This window comes from Mycteria americana, chromosome 1 (genome assembly GCF_035582795.1).
Source record: "Mycteria americana isolate JAX WOST 10 ecotype Jacksonville Zoo and Gardens chromosome 1, USCA_MyAme_1.0, whole genome shotgun sequence".
NCBI lineage: Eukaryota > Metazoa > Chordata > Aves > Ciconiiformes > Ciconiidae > Mycteria > Mycteria americana.
In genome coordinates, this window is record NC_134365.1 from 127,373,834 (window position 1) to 127,388,317 (window position 14,484).

The 14,484-nt window shown below is 48.2% G+C and overlaps 1 protein-coding gene across 11 annotated transcripts in view; it reads left to right on the forward strand.

Moving 5' to 3' along the window:
- The window catches only part of BCOR (BCL6 corepressor), an 82,853-nt gene extending 77,186 nt beyond the window's left edge, over positions 1–5,667 (forward strand). For all 11 annotated transcript variants that reach the window (XM_075520326.1, XM_075520317.1, XM_075520358.1 and 8 more), the window contains 4 exons: positions 1,589–1,734; positions 2,932–3,009; positions 3,219–3,369; positions 4,554–5,667. In XM_075520326.1, the coding sequence (XP_075376441.1) occupies positions 1,589–1,734; positions 2,932–3,009; positions 3,219–3,369; positions 4,554–4,848 (670 nt within the window). In that variant the 3' untranslated portion in view covers positions 4,849–5,667. The remainder of the gene's footprint in view (positions 1–1,588; positions 1,735–2,931; positions 3,010–3,218; positions 3,370–4,553) is intronic.
- Positions 5,668–14,484: the final 8,817 nt, after the last annotated feature.

The following is a 14,484-nucleotide window of genomic DNA, read 5'->3' on the forward strand; positions in this document are numbered from 1 at the left end:
GCGCGGGATAAGCCCTCTTTCCATAGGGAGCGAGCCACAAGCTCTCCCAAGTGCACCTCCTCATGTCAATACAGTGTGCGTATGCCAAAAGCAAAACTGCATACAGCTTTCCAGCAAGATGGGGGCAAGTGAGAGTGCTTCACGTGTGACAGATGTTAATCACCTTAAGTCACAGCCTACTGGAAAGTACTTGGAGTAAACACACCTGGAACAAACTTCTTTTTGAGATGGATCAGAGTCCCCGTCCCACCAGCAGCGCTATCTAATAGGTGGGAAAACACAGGTGTGCCTTCCTCTGCAGGCTGTTTTCATCTGCCTCTGCTCTGTCCCGAGCTCACGTGGATGCCAGCCTGTACCAAAGCGGTGGTGACATAGAGGGGACATTGCCATGTGTGGCAGAAGGAGTGGTGGGATGTGGCCTCTTCACAGGAGGGAGTTTCAGCCCTGGTTGTTAGCCGAGTGTTGCTTGGCAGATTGGTGGACGGAGTTGAGGGGTTTGCTTGTCTGTGCTTCCAGATGACTTCTTGTAACATCATTCCGAAAGCTTTCCAGGAAGGCAGTATCTGATCCTAGTTAAAGTCCTTCCTTAACTTCTCTTGCCTTTTAATACATCTGTTTAAGAGCTTGAAAGCCTTTTTGGGGGGCAGCGGTGTTGACAGCCTAAAGGAGGAGGAGTGTAGAGTTGAGTTGAACTGCCATGATCAGTGGCCATTGCATTTGACTCCCCTTTCAGTTCCCTGCTCATTGCTATCTAAGGAAACGATGGGATTTTAACACATCTTCATTAGTCTGAAGGGTAATATGTTCTACTTCCAGACAACTCCCCCTTACGTATAATCAATTTTAAAGGCAAAAGTTAATGCGATTTATAATGAGCGATAAGGAATTCTAAACCTGGAATTGCAGGCATGTGTATTAATGAATAATCCTTTTGTAGGCTCACAGAATCTATGTCTGAGCTTGTATAGATTGCTCATGCCACGTAAAATGTGTTAACTTCTGGGTGGACTAAACTTAAAATAACATGGTTTTTCGATTCTCTGAGTAGAAGGGTTGAATTGTGCTGCAAATATATTTGCAAGTACTATTTAAAGAGGATATAGCGTGGAAGTTTAATTCCCAGCAAATTTTCATAACTTATTTCTGTGTACATAATTTAGGAGCTTTGGGTAACTAATTTCTGTGCTTGCCCAGAGGCAGGCTGAATGAGCCCTTACTCCACAACATGCTGTTAAATTGGCAGAGATTTGGAACGGTAGAGTGACTTGCAGCAAGATGATGTTTGTGAGGCTTCGTGCAAACTCCTGCTTTCTGTTACAGTGGTGTAATGATTTTACTGGCCCTTGAAATATGTATGGCAATGAATAGATGTAACAGAAATATCTGCCCCGAGCAGTCTGACTGTGAAAAGACAAGAGGGGAGGGGATGATGTGGAAGTAAAACTGACAATGAGATGATTGGCAGCTGTATTAATAGTGTTATTTTCTATAAATAACTTTGATCTGAAGTCAGAAGTTTCTTGTCAAACACATTTGCATAATACTGTTGAGTCAAAAGGTAACGCCGTGATCTTTTTTATTTCCCTAGACCAATCCATGATGCGGTGGAAAACGATCACTTGGAAATCGTCCGCCTGTTACTGTCTTACGGTGCTGATCCAACGCTTGCAACCTACTCTGGGAGGACCATCGTGAAAATGACCCACAGTGAGCTCATGGAGACCTTCCTCACAGGTGCGTGGCCACATTGCACGGGGCTCTGCTGGTCGTGGCAAATGGGGGGATGTTCCCTGGTCCCCCAAAGTCCCTGCCGCCCGGCGGGGATGTCTCCACGCTGAGGAGCGTTAGGGTAGGCTGCAGTAGCTCCCTCTCTGCCTGCAAAAACCCAGCTGCTGCAGGTGGGAAGCGTAGCCGTGGATGGGGGCTCCTTCTAATTGACACTTTTAATAAGTCATAAGGATTATGCCACTATCAGATTTGATAGGTAGGAGGTCAGTGAGCTGTTTTGGTGCCTTCATTTTTCTGCTTGAAATGAAAATAAGAAACTTGCCAAATCAAATAGCTGTTTGTTAAACGTAATCATGTTTTCCCATGGTCTTGCTTTTTATCCTTCTAGTACTTGTCTTTTTGCAGGTTCTGCCTCATTTTATATCTGCAATGCTGTAAAACTGTATTAAATGCTCTTGTCTTTAAACATGTCCATGTTCTAACATGGTTTTAGGTTTTTTTCTGTTAGTTTTGGATAAAGACACTTGCATTCCTTAACAACTTTACCTCTGAAAATGTTTGCAGTGTTCACAGTCAATGAGTTTTAAGTACTCATCCACTTACCTGTTCAAATGGTGCAGTGTAGAAAGCACATAGGTGTATCAGGACTTCAGTGAAGTCCAGTATCTTGGACTTCTTAGTGTCTTGAATCCCAGTATCTTTTCATCAACTCAACCCGCAAATCTCCCAAGTTATGTCTGTAGAAAAGAATTACATCTTCTGAACGTATCTGTGTGGAAAAACCTTTTCCATCAGTTTCTTTGGGGCCACTGTTTCACCCCCAAGTTGGTGTCCAGAATAACTGTGCAGGCTAAAAAGTGCGCTACATCCTGTCTGTCACAAAAATAAAATGCTGCTCTCAGTTACTGAAGCTTAAGGTTGAGTCTGTCCCTCTTAGACTGTGGGTGATTATTTGATGTGGTGGGTCATTATTTGATGTGGTGGGAGAAGGGATGCAGGAGAAAAGTGAATTCCAGGAATATTTGCGAGAATGATGCGTGTATACGCTGTTCTTTGTAGCACGTGCATCAGGAATACGGTGTGGGTTTTATTTGATGGAAGGTATGGAGGATGCATAGTGAGACTGTATGACACACGCTCTGCTAAACTTGCCAGCTTTTTGTTCTCATCAGTATGTTTTTGTTGTTGTTTTTTCCTCTCCAGAGTATTTAACTGACCTGCAAGGTCGAAGTGTTGATGACCCTGGTTTGTACTGGGATTTCTATGGCAGCTCTGTGTGCGGTGAGCAAATGTTACCCTTTATTTCTTTGTATGCGGAGATTTTCAAAACGTGCAGCACGTGGGGGCGGGGGCTGTTTTGTTTTTATGGTGCAGGAAGCTAGGAAGGAAGCAAACTGATTTTATTTACAGATCACGTTATTGGAAGAAAAAGCAAGACCTGCAACAGTCTCTTCAATGCTGACTTGGCACCTTTATTCAATTTTATTTAGATCCAAAAGATGAATCTGGATTTGACATCTTGGCAAATCCTCCCGGCCCAGGTGATGAAGATGAAGATGGCTTTAGTGATGTGTTTGAATTTGAATTTTTGGATGAGCCTCCCTTGCCGTGTTACAACATTCAAGTGTGTCTCTCTCAGGGGTAAGAACAAATACAGGTTTTGGGGTAAAAATAGCTGAGACGATCTGCTTGGCATGACGGCAGTTTGTGTCTGTGGGGAAAAGCGTTTGCATTTATCTAACGTAAATGAGAGAGCAATACCGTAACTGCTGGGCTTTTTAGAAATAAGCTAATAGGAGCTGAGAGGGCGAAAGGCTGACTTGTCGGGGCTGTGCTTTGAGTGCCATACTCCCAAGTGGGATGAGTGATGTTTGAACACAAATTCCTTCCCTCATCCCAGGCAGGCACCTTGGTATAACATCCCAAAATACAAGTGCTTCTAGCACTTAAATTTGGCTGTCATGTTTGTAAGGTGTTCTTAATTTTGTTTAATGGGCTTTTCTGTTTTGCTGAGCGGACACGCTTTTGTGGATGATGAAATGACACCATTACTGCTGTTCTAGACTTTGCGGCAAAACTGGTTTAAAGCTCTGAATTGGATCAAACAAATAAGCATCTTACAGAAGATGCTATGATACTTAATAATAAGCAAAGACCTGGAGAGTGTTATTATCTATTATATTCAAGATATAAATTAGCTTTGTAAACAGCTACCATTTGTCATTTGCACCAATTTTGATGACAGCTGTGGGAAAAATAGTTCTAAATATTAATCATGCAGGAATGCGGGTTTTAGCATGTTTTTATTATTTGGGTGGTGGATATAACTTAAGTTCTCTAAAGCGGACAAGTACAACGATTGAATTAAAAAATCGAATTCTTAAACCTGAGAAAAACAACCCTCTGTTGACTTGTGTTTAATATTGGCATCTCTGGAAGTCAGAGGTGCTGAAATTCCTGGTTATAACTATAAGCCATCTCCTAACTTGCTAAATGAGTCGGGCTCAGCCGGGCGAACCTTTAACCATGTGAGCGGCCGTCGGGATGGCTGCCGACCCACGTGCGCGCTCATGGGTCCTGGGTTTATGGGCTCCAGTGCCTCTGCATGCCTGGTCCCCATCCTTCCCCAAAGCTGCAGGCAGCGGTAGTACGAGTAAATACGTACGCGCCTGCACATCTGTTATATTTGGCCCCCTGGGCAATGGCCTTGGTTTCAGGGGGGTTGTTTGTGCGGGAGGGTTTGTCACACGGCGATATGGTGAAGAGTCAAGAAGCCTGTGACTTAATGCCAGTTATTGGAGCCTGTTTCTCCTTCGCTTCCACAGACCACGAAACTGGCTTTTGCTCTCGGACGTGGTGAAGAGGCTAAAAATGTCATCTCGCATCTTCCGCTGCAACTTCCCCAGTCTGGAAGTTGTCACCATCACGGAGGCAGAGTTTTACAAACAGACTTCCCTCAGCCAGTTGTTCTCTTGCGCTACGGACCTTGAAGCTTTTAACCCGGAGAGCAAAGAGCTGTTGGACTTGGTAGAGTTTACAAGCGAACTCAAGACTTTGCTCGGCTCCTCGCTTCACTGGTTGCATCTGCACGAGGACCCTCCCTTCGACATCCTCTGGTGAACCATCAGGCCATTTAATGTACAGTGCTCTATACAGTTACTTCTTTATGTATATGTGTTCAAATGCAATTGTTTCTGTAAAGAAAGGACACTATTAAATATGAAAATATCTTTCCTTTATATAAGAGATCTGAATTCCAGTTGGATGGATTTTGGAAGAATTTTTTTTTAACTTCAATCAGTTTTTACAAAATTGTTATATAATGTTTCTTTAAATGCACACAGGCTTTGGGATAAGTTTGTTATTACTCGGAACACATTTTTTTTTAAAGAACACACCCACACATTGACTTTGTTTCATACAAAGCACTGATTACACAGAACATACTTTTTCTAGGTGATGTGATCAAAGTCGTGTGGCTTGTTTGGGAGATAGAATTCAGTAAGGCACTTGGTGATATTATTTTTGTTTTTTTGTTTACAGAATTACCTGCTTTGGCCAGGTAAGCACTATTGAATATAATTCAATAGTTTGTAATATAAATTAAACCATATCCATACGCATCAACTAATTGTAAGAACTTTTATATCCTAATTTAAAAGCTGTGAAATTTAGTTTTCACACATCAAACCGGATTGTTTATATATGTTTAAACATTTTATGCTCTTTATTTAAAGAAGACTTTGAACTATTTTTTCTGTACCTTGTAAAATATTGAAAAACTAACATATGTTGAAGTTGCTTGAAACTGTACATAAACTAAATTTTCTGAATTGTGTGTTTATGTTTGAGATCTGTGTTTTAACTTTGTAAGTAAATCTCCTGCCTTTGTATTTATATTTTACAAAAATTTTCTTAAAGGCAATAAAACTGTTGAGAAATGAAGAGGCTAAAGTGACTCCCATTAATTCTGTGCTTGGTTGCAACTCATTAATGAGCTCCGACTCATTAATGTTTATGAAAGGAGGCTCGGCGAGCGCTTCACGAAGCGGAGCAGAGCTGGCATAGGTGCTGCGAGCAGCTGATGAAATCTGAGGTAGAATCTGCATCGGCTTTCTGAATTCAAGGTTACAAGAAAACATCGGGCAGACGCCTTTTGTGGGACAGAGGTTTAAAAGTGGTATTCACAATACTTCCTTCATTGCCTTTTAGTTAAAGAATTGTGAATAGGTTCAATTATTTTTCCCCCTTTGTCATCGTTTTAAGTTGAATCAGCTGAATTCTCTTTTTAGTGGTGTCTGCAGAGGGGAGGAAAACAGTGCCAGGGTAAATGCTTTAGTTTTAATGTGGAGCATTAAGGCTATGAGCACCCTTCGGGGGGATGTCAAGGGACAGTGAACAGAATGTCACTTTTACACGGCTTGGGAACTTGCATCTTAAGAGGCTGGGCTCCCCGGGCTCGGGCAGGCCCTCTCTTAAGGGTCCGGGTCTGCCTTTCCCCTGTGGAAAGAAGTTCCTGCTGTGAACCCAAAGTCTGAGTTTTGCTTTGGGGCTGTTTTTAACACTAGTATGTCCTGGGATAGCCAAACGCTTCAGCTGAGACGTTTAAATCGCCCTGCTCTTCTGATGAGGGCCAGGACACCCACCAAAAGGGCCTTGAGCAGAGCAAACCACCTGGTCCATCTGAGAAAAGCATCTGGGAAAAAGTTTCTCCATCTGGAGCAGTGAGGCTCAGAGGTTTTGATTAACGGACAGCGTACTGCAGGTTAAATCTTGTGCTCTCGGGGAGCTTAAGACAGGGTGTGAATTACTCTTGTCGTGAAGGTAAAGGAGAATGACGCCTCATCCCTGAGGGTGCCCCAGAGGGAAAGACGCAGAGCTGATGCCTCTCGTGGTGTGTCGCCATCGAATCTTTTGCCAAACGTTTGTACTGTGTGGCTTACAGTGGGACTGCTGCTGGGGATAAGGTGGTTTTGTAGCTGAGCCAAGAGGCGAGAGAGGGGTCCGACAGCTGTCTCTTGCTGGCAGCTGAAGTCCCATTTCTGCACAAGACAGGGAATTTTTAGTCCTAATACAACCACCGACATCTTTCTCCAGACTTCGGGTAAGGATGATGATGGTCTCTCCTGGACGGCTTAACACGCACACCCTGGGTTTCCTTTTAAGCCAGCCTCCAGCTTTGCAAGGAACTGAAACACAGGCATCCCTACTCTCCAGTGCCCGCGGCTTTTACCCCTTGATTTTCCCGGAAAGCAGAGGTGGGCCAGAAAAACGAAGGCAAAGGAGAATGTTAAAAGCCATTGTTACAGACACATTTATCTGATCAGCTGCGTAATGCTTGGATGGTTTGAGCTGAGCAGAAATCAGCTTCGTACCACTTCCAGGGGTGCGTGGCGGACACCTCACTTTCTTGCTGTGCCCCGCAGGCAAGCAGAAGATTGATGCGGCTTCCTCTTTTGGCCAGCTCCTCCTCAAATGATCTTGAGCACGTGCTCCCCAAACGTTTCTGCTTAGTCAGCTTTCCACTATCTCCACCGAGTACAGTTGGGCCTTCTCCATGCTGGCGCTTGCATCCGTGCTCAAATACAGTAACGGCCTCATGCTGTTGTAATGCAAGCGTGTGCCTGCCGCGGGGCTTGTCTGCACTCTAAAAATAGGGCTGTGGTGGGGAACACCTGATCGCGGTGCTGTCCCTTGACATAACACACCCATTTTATCTTCTCTAGGATGTGCTTTTTTTAAAGAGAGTTTGCCGCGCGAGGGTGCTTGAGAGAGCACGGAGGGTTCAGCGAAGGAGCAGGGCAGCGTCCCGTGCTGCTGGGCACACGAGGCTGGCTCGGCTGACCCTATTCGGGGCGGTTTGGGAGAGACGGCCATGGGAGAGGCTGGCTGCGAGCATAGTTTTGCAGTAGGCAAGCCCAGGGGATAGTTACCTTGGGGAGAGGAGAGATGGCAGGGAGCAAACCGAGTGACAGCAAGTGTAGGCAGGAGAGTCAAAACGGTGGCCGCCTTGCCAGCGTCGGGACTGGCTGGATCCTGCACGGTGCAGAGCCGGGGACTGAGCTAGCCCCAACCAGCACGGCAGGGCAGGGCTGGGAGGGGGCTGATGTTCAGCATTTCAGCTTCTGGACTCACACTGCTCTCCTTTAAAGCACTTTCCTGTGCATCCTCTGTGGGCCAAAGAGACTTGCTTCACACTGCTGGCATTGCTCCAAGTTAATAAAAAATAAGGAAACAGAAACGCAGCCTTTGGGGATGGTAAAACCCTGCCGATCCCGTATCCTGCCTTCTGCAAGGTGAAAGTGCAGTGTTGATGCTGTTGGGGCCCAAGCCAAGGTGTTTCCTTGAGTTTCCCCTGCTTATCACTTGGATTTGCCTGGCTGGGAGGTTGTGCTGCCCCGTGGAGGTGTTGGAAAACCGCTGGTGCAACAGGGGAAAAAACCTATCTCCAGCTCGAGCGGGCAGGTGAGCCTCACTGAAGGGAGTTTCCTTTGTCAAACTTTTACTTGGCGCTGGCTGGGAAATCCCAGGAAATACCCGGCTCCAGGCTGGCTGCCTGGCAGGGGGGGAAGCCACAGCATCAGATAGACTTTGCTGCTGAGGACTGCAAAATACTGAACTCTTCCTTTGCCTTCTTGCCTTATCCAAGAGGGCTGGGTTCTGCGTAATGGGGTCAGCCCTGGGAATTTCTCATCTGGGTTATTTCTCCCTCCAGACACTGTTGATTCTTCTGCTTTGCTGTTGTCCCCCCCTTTTGCTCTGGTGGCCTAGCTGGAGACTTGTGCCAAAGACACTGATATGGGGAGTGGCAAGCAAGGGCCAGAGGCATTTGGTCCTCAGTGGTGCTCTTTGGGGAGCACTCTGCTAAAGGGAGAACCCAGATGCCCGCTGGAAGCCTGACCCAGCTTCTAGTTTGTAGGATCACAGGAGCAGAATGGAAATTGTCTTAAAAACTGCTCTGAGGGGCCAAGCTTACTCCATGAATCAAAGAGTTTGAAGCTGACTCCTCCCTTCATTTCTGTGCTAAATAACGAAACTATAGACGAGACCCATCGTTTGTGCATTAATATGAACAAGGTGTCAGGGAGTGGTAAATGCAGGCAGCTGCCATTCCCAAGCTCTGCGGGACTGCTGGTAAACATTCAGCATCATTTCTTCAGTTCGTACAGGAAGAAGGCACACATTGCTACTTTAAACTTGTGCAGCTGCAAGCTAACTGAAAAAAATACTATCATATCTGTTTAAAATTGTTTGCAGAACATCGTATTTTCCTTTCAGTATGGGTCCAGTGTTGGTAGGAGAAGGGTTGGTGCCACTATGCAAGACAAGAGTTGAATGCCACAGTCATGAAGACGTATATTAGGTCTTTTCTCAGTGTACGTATTCACCATTGCGCTTCTGCTAGGAGGAGGGGCAGGAGAAGAAGGTGACTGGAATCCAACAAGTTTCACTTTGTGAGCTTGTAGTGTTGTCAGGGGAAAAAAAATCCCCAAACAGATCTGAAGAAGATTAAGTTCTCTCTAAGTACTGCATCTAGGTGGCCATACGCTCTTCCCACCTACATCAGTCTTGCTAGTTCTGCGTTTCACCTGTTGGTGTGCTTTGCATGGGTCCACTGTGATTGCAGAGTGAAGAGATTGTATTTTCCTGCAAGTTAAGTGTGATGAATCATGAGCAGCAACGCTGCCTTCACCCCTTGAGCTTGGGGGTGAAGGCAGCGCGTTGCTTAGTTCTGGTTTGCCAGCCCCAAAGCAAACCTTGTGCACACCATGCGCACATTTCGCTCCAGCAGACCGACGTGACTGTAGACGGTTGCTCTCTTGAGCCAGGTATGAACCACAATTCTGCCACTAAATAGATTTTCCTTTTGTTGTCACATTAATTTGCAACTCATTAATAGTGACAGCAGTGAGGTACTGCACTGATGCAGATTTGCATATTCATGACCAACTTATTATTAAACAAATAAGATTTCCCTAGCTTAGGAAGCACCCAGAGTAATGCCCCATTGTGCATTATATCAACCTGGATGTTTTATTTTCTCTTTAGTATGTTAATAGATGCAAGGGGTGCTCTTTTTTTAAGTAAATGTGCATCTATAAAATAGCATGTAATTTAAAATATCAGAATCGTTTAAGTAGTAATCCATTGACAAACCTGCCAATAATTGAGCAGGAATACCTATTTAATGTACAAATCAATTAATCAATTCTAACTCCTTGCTTTGTCGCCTGATGACCATAACGCAGGCAGTACCAGTAAGGCACAACCGAGTCGCTGTGCTGGCGAGGCGAGCGAGGGGCAGACAGCTGATCCCGTGATTTATGCTTCGTTACAGTCAAATTGTTGGGTTTTCATAGTTGCTTGTGTTTTCCCCCAGAGGAGTGGTGGGAGAGAAAGCGAAGCCTGTGCCCAGCATGGTACGCGCTGCTGCTCTCTCGTCTTAGGTGCACCTCTCCGGCACGGCTGGGGAAATGTGGCCAACATGGCTTGGCAGGGCCCCCCGCTCCCTCTTATCTCTGCCAGCAGGCATTCCCCGTGGGTACCGCCTTGACACCAGCTACGGCTCAGCCCCGGGAGAAGCAGGGCAGCGCTCCGGCCCCCAGCGGTGTCACTGCGGTCCCGCGGTGGGGCTGCTGGGGCTGCTGGGGCTGCTGGGTGGTGGGCAGCGCACTCCCCCTGGCATGGTGGGGAAGGTGCATCCCTGTGCCGAAGAAACCGGGGGGGAAAGCCCCCGAAGTTCAACAGCCACTCAAAATCTGCAGGCAGGAGGAACGGGAGATGCAGGGCGTGGGGCCATCCTGCAGGCGGGTATTTTGGTTTGCTTGCTGGTAATGGTGAAGGTCCTTTCCCCACAAAGTAGCATGTTTTTTTTTCTATCGGGCTATTCTAGCTGCTATGCATACCAAAACCCTCTTCAGCTTCCTGCTGCATCCATATTTTTCATTCCTTTCTGGCTCTTTTAACAATTCATAGGGTACTGGGCATAATTACACGTGTTGGAACCAGCTGCTTATTGCAAAGTTCCCCTCAGTCCTCAAGTTATTTTTTTTCCTGGCTTGACTTTCCAGAGGCCTTTGATGGCGTTGCCTAACCATGAGGCCAAATGCGGTTCTTACCCCATCCTGCTGTTTTCTTATGAGTCACAAGCCACCCCTTTTGAACCACTGGCCCGTGCTCCCAGCCTCTCCAGGCTCAGGAGCTCCTGTTGCTGGCTAATTGCTAAGGGCTTACGGCCCTGAAGAGACACAGCTAAAACTGAGGATGGTGAAACGCAGCCGTAAGTCACCCCAAAGACTATATCCCTGCAGATACAGAGGCTGGGTGAGGCTGTTTTTAAAACCTGTATAAAGCAACCTCTCAGTGCCCTTCTCCAACGGGGGATAATTTAATTTTCTGACGTGGGGTCTGTCCGTATCTTCATCTCCTCTCGTGGGTCCTTCCATGGCACGATGAGGGGTGCCACGGGGGCTGTAGCCTGATTTCCAGTGCTCTGTGGCTGCAGCCATTTCCACGTGCTGAGGATGTAGAGGGTTAGGACAACACATGTGGTAGACGCTTGTGATGTCAGAGACAGTGTTTAGTATTTGTAGCTGTCAAAATTTCAAGGAAAAGGCTCCCTAATGAAAACCCTTTTCCAATATGCCATAAAACTCCTGTTTAAGTAAAGCCCATGCGAAGGCAAGTCCTGACAGGCCTCCTGAAATGAAAAGGGCAGATTATTTAACAGCTGATCAACACTAATAACCCTTGGCAAATACAGTATGCAAATTTAGCACTGGAGCCAACATGCGCTGAAGGGACTCTTCTCTAACAGCCAGGCCTGGCTGCTCTCAAACCACTGCTGTTAATCAGAGCCCAGCGCCGGGAGTGGGGAGACCTGGGCTGCGGCTGCCACGTGTTAGGTCAGTGGTCTGCGGGCGCTTGCTTAGGAGCAGTTCTTCCACCACCACAGGAATCTAATGGGCATTTGGTGTCTGACTGCTCGGTGGGGCCAGGCTTGGGCTCCCTTGCTGAGATGCTGAAACCGGTGGCATAAAGCACTGAGTGAACTGAAACAAATAGTTTGAAGCTGGATGTTTTACCTCCCCCGCTCCGTGACATCTTAGGGGGGAAATACCGCTTTTGAGTATCTTTGTGATATGTCAGTCTACGCAAAAAAATCCCTTTCTGAATTGGGCGAACCCACGGGCAGAGTTAAGCTGGGCTCTGCTGTGGGTCTCCAGGCAGAGGAAATGCATGGGATGGGCAGAGGCGCAGAGTGAGGAGTTCATCCTTTTGCCCCTTAGCTCCATGTCACGAGGGTGGCTTTGTAGCTGCGCGGCTGCTCTGGCCATCTCGGCTTCCCCAGCCCAGGGACCCTACCTGCGCTACCCGCTGGCTGCTGTGAGCTCCTGGAGATTTGGGGTGCCTCGCTGCAGGGCCAGCTCAGCAGGGCAGCGATTGCAACAGCTATGTGACAGAGCAGGGCCCGTCTCGGGGATCGCTGCTGCTAAATGGGGGTGGTCCCAGCTGGGACGCCCATGAGCTGGTTGCACTCACTAACTCAGCAGAAGCCAGACCCAGGAGACCCTCGGGGTGGGGGGGTACAGGGTGGGAGAGCACCCCAGCCCCCTGCAAGGGGAGGAGGCAGCACTGCCAGGCCGTGGGAGCAGGGCAAGGGGTCAGGGGTGGGCAAGGAAGCGTTGCCCTTTTGGTGGCAGTGTGGCATTACCTTGGCTGAGCAAGATGGTTGAGCATGTGCCTCCGGAGCCCACCCACGCCATCCCATTACCTCCTCTGAAATGGCTGCCATGCCCGAAGAGCCAGTGTGCCTTCGATTACCTCTGTTTTCAAAGGCTAAGGAGTGAGCTTGATTAGCAAAGTCAACAAAGAGATGCAAATGCACCGCAGCAAAAAGGTGCCTTGTTAGTTTGGGAGTCGATGCCCTGGGTAGTGGCAAGCAGCAGCTCTTGCTGTTGGGAAACAGTAGAGAAGGGAGGGTGTGTGTTATTCTGGAGAAACCAGTGGCTCAGACCAGCTCACGGCTCTGTGGACACAAAGCAGCGTCTCTGTCTTCAAGGTTATTTAATAGTAAACAAGTGCCGTCAGGAGGAAAGCAACCCACTGCTGCCCAAGCGCTCGGGCTCGGGCTATTTTGTGAGCGCAGCAGGAGCCGTGGCAGCGGCCGTGCAGGCTGGAGAAATCCAGAAAGCCCCTTCCCAGGATTATTTCTACAGCTACAGATCATCGTGGAAATGCAGCCTTGTGCTCAGCCCACGTTTGACTTGCCAGGGCTTCAGACATCTGGCTAAGTTTCTAACAACGTTATAGTCTTTCCCGCTCAGTGTTTGCCTTAACTTCACCTGCGGTAACTCTCGGTGCTTGTCGGGGCCCTCGGCGCTGCTTTGGAGGCAGAGCAAGGTAAGCTAGCCCCGTCCCTCACCCAGCCGGCGATGGAGAAGGAGCGGGTCTGCTCGGCAGCTGGTGCTGAATCGCAGCAAAACAGCCCCAAGGACGTTTCCGTACACGCACCCCTCTTCTGCTGCCGGCGAGCACGGAGGAATGCGGTATCCCAGGCGGCCTGTTTGTGAAGGCATAAGGCATTTTTTTAAACACACAACAAAGACTTCTGCAGGGCTCGGTCTTTTTGTAAAGTAAATTTATTTGACAGGTTTATTTCTTTATCAGGTATTTGTCTAACCCTGTGACACTGAGAGAGCTGATTTCCTGGTACAAATGTTAAAATGTAAACTCCCAGAGATGTGTACTGTCACAGCCAGTGTCCAAAATATCCTCACCCCGGTTTCACCTAAGTGTCCCGGAGTGACAGCAGGGGACCCCAGAGATGCTGGGTAATCTACACAGTGATCACACCGGGCCACCATGATGTACAAGAGCCAGGGAAAGAGACGGCCCCAGTAAGAGGACAGGAGACAGGCTTCTGGCCAGTCCTGGCTGAGTGGTTGGTGGATTCAGGGGTTAAAACCAAGCCTTTTGCAAGTGGTGCCTCCATCCGACAGGATGGGGAGATTAGAAACACCTTAAGCGCCTGAAGGTTTTGCAGCACCGCTGACTGATCAAATAAAAATACGTGAATCATAAATCAATGTAATTTAAAGCAGATTTATTTAGAAATTGAGATCGGGCACTAAGGGGCTTGTTCAGATCACTCTAGCTTGCCATTAGCCACCCGCCCCTGACAGTGCATACTCTCTTGGGTTAGGTGATGGTGGGGGTGCAGATCTGCTGCCTCCTGTTTAAATCAGACCTGGGCAGGGGGCTGGGAGCTGGGACAGGGCGACTGGGGAGGTAGCCAGGGTGAGGGAGGGACTCAGCTGCCTGCTCACCCTGGGTTGCTGCTTGGCGCTGGCCACCAGCAGATGACAGCCAGGCAGGAGGAGCAGGCGTGTGGTGCGGCTGCAGCATGGCACGAGGTCTCAACGCAGCCCAGCGTGTCAGGGACCACGATCAGTCCTAGCAGCAACGGACACGCTGGGGAGTCCCCTCGTTCACTCGGATGCTGGCTTAACAGGGAGCCTTTGCTGTGCTCCTGCCATCATCTGCTGCCTCCCCTCCTCAGCGTGCAGCAGCCCCGAGGAGCTGATGTGGGGAGACGCTGCAGTTCTGCACAGTGTGTGCGTGGGCAGGGGTGCGCGTGGGCAGGGGTGCGCGTGGGCAGGGGTGTGCTGGCTGCTTGTCCCTAGCCCCAGCTGCGCAGGAGATCCTGTTACCCTGACCCAGAGCAGGAGCCAGGAGGGGGTAGGTTGGCTCCCT